A 5,112-nucleotide genomic window follows, 5' to 3' on the forward strand; every position below is an offset into this window, starting at 1 on the left:
CAATGGTTCCAAGACGGTTCCCTGTGGAACAACACTCACTATTTGTGTTTTCTTTGAAGTGACTCCATTGGCCACCACTATCTGACTTCTATCTGTCAGAAAGTCATGTAACCACTTTCCAAGATTTCCAGCTATGCAAAAATCGCGCAATTTACGGTATATCATACCATCATCAACTTTTATCAAAAGCTTTTGCAAAGTCAAGGTATATTACGTCCACATTTGAGTCTATAAATATGACGCGTATCTTTGCGAATTTAATACATCACTACGCACGTTTCCACAAATCACATGATTTTGACATCAGAATCGGTATCCTTGGGATTAGCACAGTATAGTCCGTATTATCCGTGGGCATCTGGTCGATCATCATCATTGATTCATTTCATAAGGCGATACTGCATTATTGGATGAATCACAGAGGGATGTTTATCCCTTCTCGCCTGTATGAAGGCTAATCCAGCTATGTGGGTATTTCTATGTGTACTTGTTAGGGGGAAGTGGGTGATGGGAGTAGAAGAAGGAAGGGTAGTAATATGGGGGATGAAGGTGTGTGTGTGGTGGTGGATTTATTTGCTATTCATTCTGCAGATCTTAAGGATGGTCATTTATTCAGCAGAATTAAGGATAGTTGTACAGTTCTTAGTTCTATATCATTCAAGAGCTGACCCTCTTCAATAAATTCTGAATCTAACATGTAGTTCCTTCTCGAGCCATGCTTGGCTCATAAGGGCCGGTTTCCCCGGTTTCCTTGGCGTATAGGTTCCCCACATGTCCATCGCAGGTGAGCTGCAAGATGCAGGAGGAAAGAGTGAGAGTTGTGGCGAAAGAGTCAGCAGAAGTTCGCCATTACCTTCTGCTGGAGCCGTGTAGAGCTTAGGTGTTTCGCTCATAAACACATACATCACCCAGTCTGAGATTCGAATCCGCGATCCCTCGACCGCGAATCCGCTGCTCTAACCACTAGATCATGTGCCTCTACAACAGGTAGTTAGCTACTATACAGTGAGGTTTGTTGACCAAATTGATAAATACCACCGCTCCGATGGTGACCTCTTCACCGTTTCTGTTGCTACAGTGTGTATCATCTTAAACATTGGTATTTTCATTTATTTGTTTGGGTTCCTTCACTGTTCTATAATTTGTAACTTCTTTTCAAACTATTTTTTCCAAATTCCATGAATGATATTTGGTTCCTATGCTTATATCAGGATACGACCATCTCAGAATGTCTGTTTATCACGTTTTCCCTGGATGTTATTATTTCGAGGGTCATTTGAATTTATAAACTCAAAAGATGGGACTCACACTCAACAAACTGAGAGTACCTGGGAAACAAACGCCGATGTGGGACACACCGTTCCATGGTCGGCAAGTATCTTTGCAAATGTATGTGGAGAAGGAGATATGAGAAAGATAATATATTCTAGAGTGTGTTGCGAACATCGACTACATCCTATGTCAGCAACGGTGGAAGAGTTCAGTCCAAGCTGTGAAGACGTTCCCTAGGGCAGACTGTGGATCTGACCATGAACTTCTGGTTGCCAAGATCAAGATGCGACTCTGCAGCGTCAAGCGACCACACGCTTACCAGAATTTTGATACCAGGAAGATCGGTCCATCATATGCCGCTGAGATCAGAAACCGCTTCGAACTGCTCGCCATCGAAGAGAATCAAGAAGCAGAAGAAATATGGGAGAGGGTGAAGGAAATTGTCGTTGAAACAGCAGAGAAACATGAACTGTACAAGAAACCCACACGATCAGCAAAGTGGATTTCGGAGGAGACTATTGCAAAAGTAGAAGAAAGAAGGAGATGGCCAGAAGCAGGGATGAAGTGCGACGCCTGAATGCAATGTTCCAACAGGCCGCCAGGAAGGACAAAGAGAAATACTGGAATGAGGAATGTGCAAGGGCAGAGGGGACATACAGGAAAGGGAACATGAGAGAACCGGTACCAACGTGTAAAGAAGACCCGTACAGCATTCATGGCCAGACAAGCAACCATCCGAGGGAGAAATGGTGAAGAACTGCATGACCAAGAAGGGATCAGGAAAAGATGGAAAGAGTACACTGAACAGTTGTATGCAGGGAACAGCCTTAATGGGCAGGCAGAAGAGAAACCACTGGAACTGGAACTGGATCCAGACATCCTGGAGGATGAGGTGGTATGGGCAATGAAACAGCTGGCCAACCGAAAAGCCCCAGGTACTGATGGCATTCCACTAGAATTACTCAAGCCAATACCAACAAAAACACTAACATCGCTTTGCCAACGAATATGGAGAACCGGTAAGTGGCCAAGGTAATGGAAGAGGTCAGTTTTCATCCCAATACCAAAGAAAAGAGACACCAAGGACTGCGCAAACTACCGTACCATCACCCTGATCCCCATGTAAGCGAAATCATCCTTAAAGTCATCCAGAAGCGCCAGAACAGAACTATTGAGAGAGAATTGCCAGAGGTGCAAGCTGGTTTCAGGAAGGGAAGAGGCAGCCACGGTCACATCGCCAACCTACGGTGGATTATGGAAAAGGCAAGAGAATACCAAAAGAAGCTGTACATGTGTTTCATCGATTACTCCAAAGCCTTTGACAGCATTGACCATGACAAGTTATGGAAATGTCTGGAGGAAATGGGAACACCTTTACACCTTGTCCAGCTTATTAGATCACTCTATCAAAACCAAGAGGCTACAGTACGGACACCATATGGCGACACTGATTGGGTTGAGATTGGAAAAGGCACTCGGCAAGGTTGCATCCTGTCACCAGCAGCCTTCAACATGTACGTTGAAAAGGTGATGAGGAATGCAGGCCTGGAGGATAGCAGCATTGGAGTTAGGATTGGAGGAAGAAATATCAATAATCTTCGCTATGCAGATGATACAACCCTGCTGGCGGAGAGTGGTAAGGATCTGGAGGATCTTGTCCTGCTGGTCAAGAAAGAGAGTGAAAAATTTGAGCTGTACCTCAATGTTAAGAAAACGAAGATCATGTCAACAGCAGCCACAACAAACATCAGCATCAAGATCGATAATGAAGAGATCGAAGTGGTTGATGATTTCATCTTCCTTGGCTCCAAAATAAATCAAGATGGTGACTGCACTCCAGAAATAAGACGGCGGATAGTACTAGGCAGAGAGGCAATGGTCAGCATGAGCAAGATCTGGAAGAGTAGAGACATCCGCCTCGCTACCAAATGCAATCGTCTTCCCAATAGCAACATATGGATGCGAGACCTGGACACTAAAGAAAGCTGACCAGAAGAGAATTAATGCATTCGAGCTTTGGTGTTGGAGAAGACTTTTATGGATTTCATGGACAGCGAGGCTCACCAATGGAGAAGGTCTTAAGCAGATCAGACCGAAACTGTTGCGGGAAGCTAGGATCACCAAGCATAGATTGGCATATTTCGGTCATATTATGCGGAGAAAATCCCCGGAGAAGGACATCATGCTCGGAATGGTCAGTGGCAAGAGAGGAAGAGGCCGACCAAGAACCTGCTGGCTTGACACCATCAAGAGTGATACTGGAATGGACGTAGCCAATCTGAAAGAAGCGGCCCAGGATAGAACTGACTGGAGGACACTGATCCAACGAGTGACCGAGAGTCGACTTCGACTGAACGGATAGATACATGGTATTGCGAATTTTCGTTCTTGAATTTTTAAACTTATAAATGTCTGTTTTAAGCAATGTTTTGACTGTTGTTTCTAGCAACTGCTGTTAGTTTGTTCGCAGGTTTTAAATATTTAATTTTCTCGCGTATGTTTTAATGTTTTTCACTGTTATTTCCAATGTTTTGACATGCCGGCGACCTCCCCACCACTTCTTACTGCTACTGTGACAGTTTTCTGATTGGCACCTATTGTATATATAATATATATATACATTGTATATATATATATATATATATATATATATATATATATATATATATATATATATATATATATATATATATATATATATATACATATATATATATATAATATTAAAGGGATTAAGATAAAAATAGACACCTTCCCCAACATGCTGCAAATAGATGCCTTTGACATCTATTTTTAGCACATTATATATATAATTATTAATTTAGAATATAAATAACCTACAAGATTTTATTTCATGCTGACCACTTGATATAATCATTTACGTGATCTTACCTTCAATTCTATTAATAAATATATATTATATATATATTAATATAAGATATATTAATGGTTTATTCTACTGAAGATTGCAAAGCAATTTTTTTGCAGAGCGTGAAATCACGAGGTTTTGGATTATCCAATATTTTTGGTATTTTCTTGCTCATTCTCTCGCGCTCCTACCTGCGGTTGAATATAGAGAACAAATTGCAGAGTGGATTGTAGGTATTTGACACCTATTTCTAACATTGGCGCTGGTCATTTCCAGTAGCCCTTAACTAGTATTATATCTTTATAATTATATACGTAATATATATATATATATATATATATATATATATATATATATATATATATATATATTACGTATGTAATTTTACTGTTATTCTCCTTGTCCTGTCTTTTACTGTTTTTATTTGTATTTTTACTGTCTTGTTTTGCTTTTACTGTCCTGTTCTTGTTACCACTTTTACCCCTCCGCAAAAATCCCAAATTTTATTTAATTTGCTTTGCGGGAAGGACTGTTTCAACGAAGTCGTGTCTCGCCCTTACCTTCGAAACACGGAGTAGACGAATCAGGGGCGGCTGAAGAAGAGGAATATTCCTTGTGTTGTATGTCTTGTACTCTTTTTTTGTTGTTGTTTAAAAAATGTCCGTTTCCAGGGTTTTGTTTTTATGTTTTCATTTCTCATTGTGTTCGACGTTTTTTTGGTGTCCTGTACCCATATATGCATGTATTTATACAAATAGATGTATGTACGTACATATATGTATGTATATATGCATATATTTTATTTATTATTTTGTTAATATATATATATACATACACACGCACACACACACGATATTTATATGCACCATAACTCTGTGTGTGTGCGTGTGTGTGTGTGTGTATGTGTGAGTGTGTGTATGTGTGAGTGTGTGTATGTGTGAGTGTGTGTGTCTGTCTGTCTGTCTGTCTGT

General features: G+C 40.5%; 1 protein-coding gene across 1 annotated transcript; it reads left to right on the plus strand.

Annotated features, from left to right (window-relative positions):
- Positions 1-1,987: 1,987 nt before the first annotated feature.
- LOC115219948 lies at positions 1,988-2,308 on the plus strand. The gene has a single exon (XM_029790250.1). It carries the CDS (start codon positions 1,988-1,990, stop codon positions 2,306-2,308), a length of 321 nt encoding a protein of 106 aa, XP_029646110.1.
- The last annotated feature ends 2,804 nt before the right edge of the window (positions 2,309-5,112 follow it).

The sequence above is a fragment of the Octopus sinensis genome, linkage group LG15, assembly GCF_006345805.1.
Source record: "Octopus sinensis linkage group LG15, ASM634580v1, whole genome shotgun sequence".
Taxonomy (NCBI): Eukaryota; Metazoa; Mollusca; class Cephalopoda; order Octopoda; family Octopodidae; genus Octopus; species Octopus sinensis.

What these genes read in the sequence shown, in the direction of transcription:
- LOC115219948 (XM_029790250.1), top strand. Translation starts at nt 1,988, where the DNA reads ATGGCCAGACAAGCAACCATCCGAGGGAGAAATGGTGAAGAACTGCAT.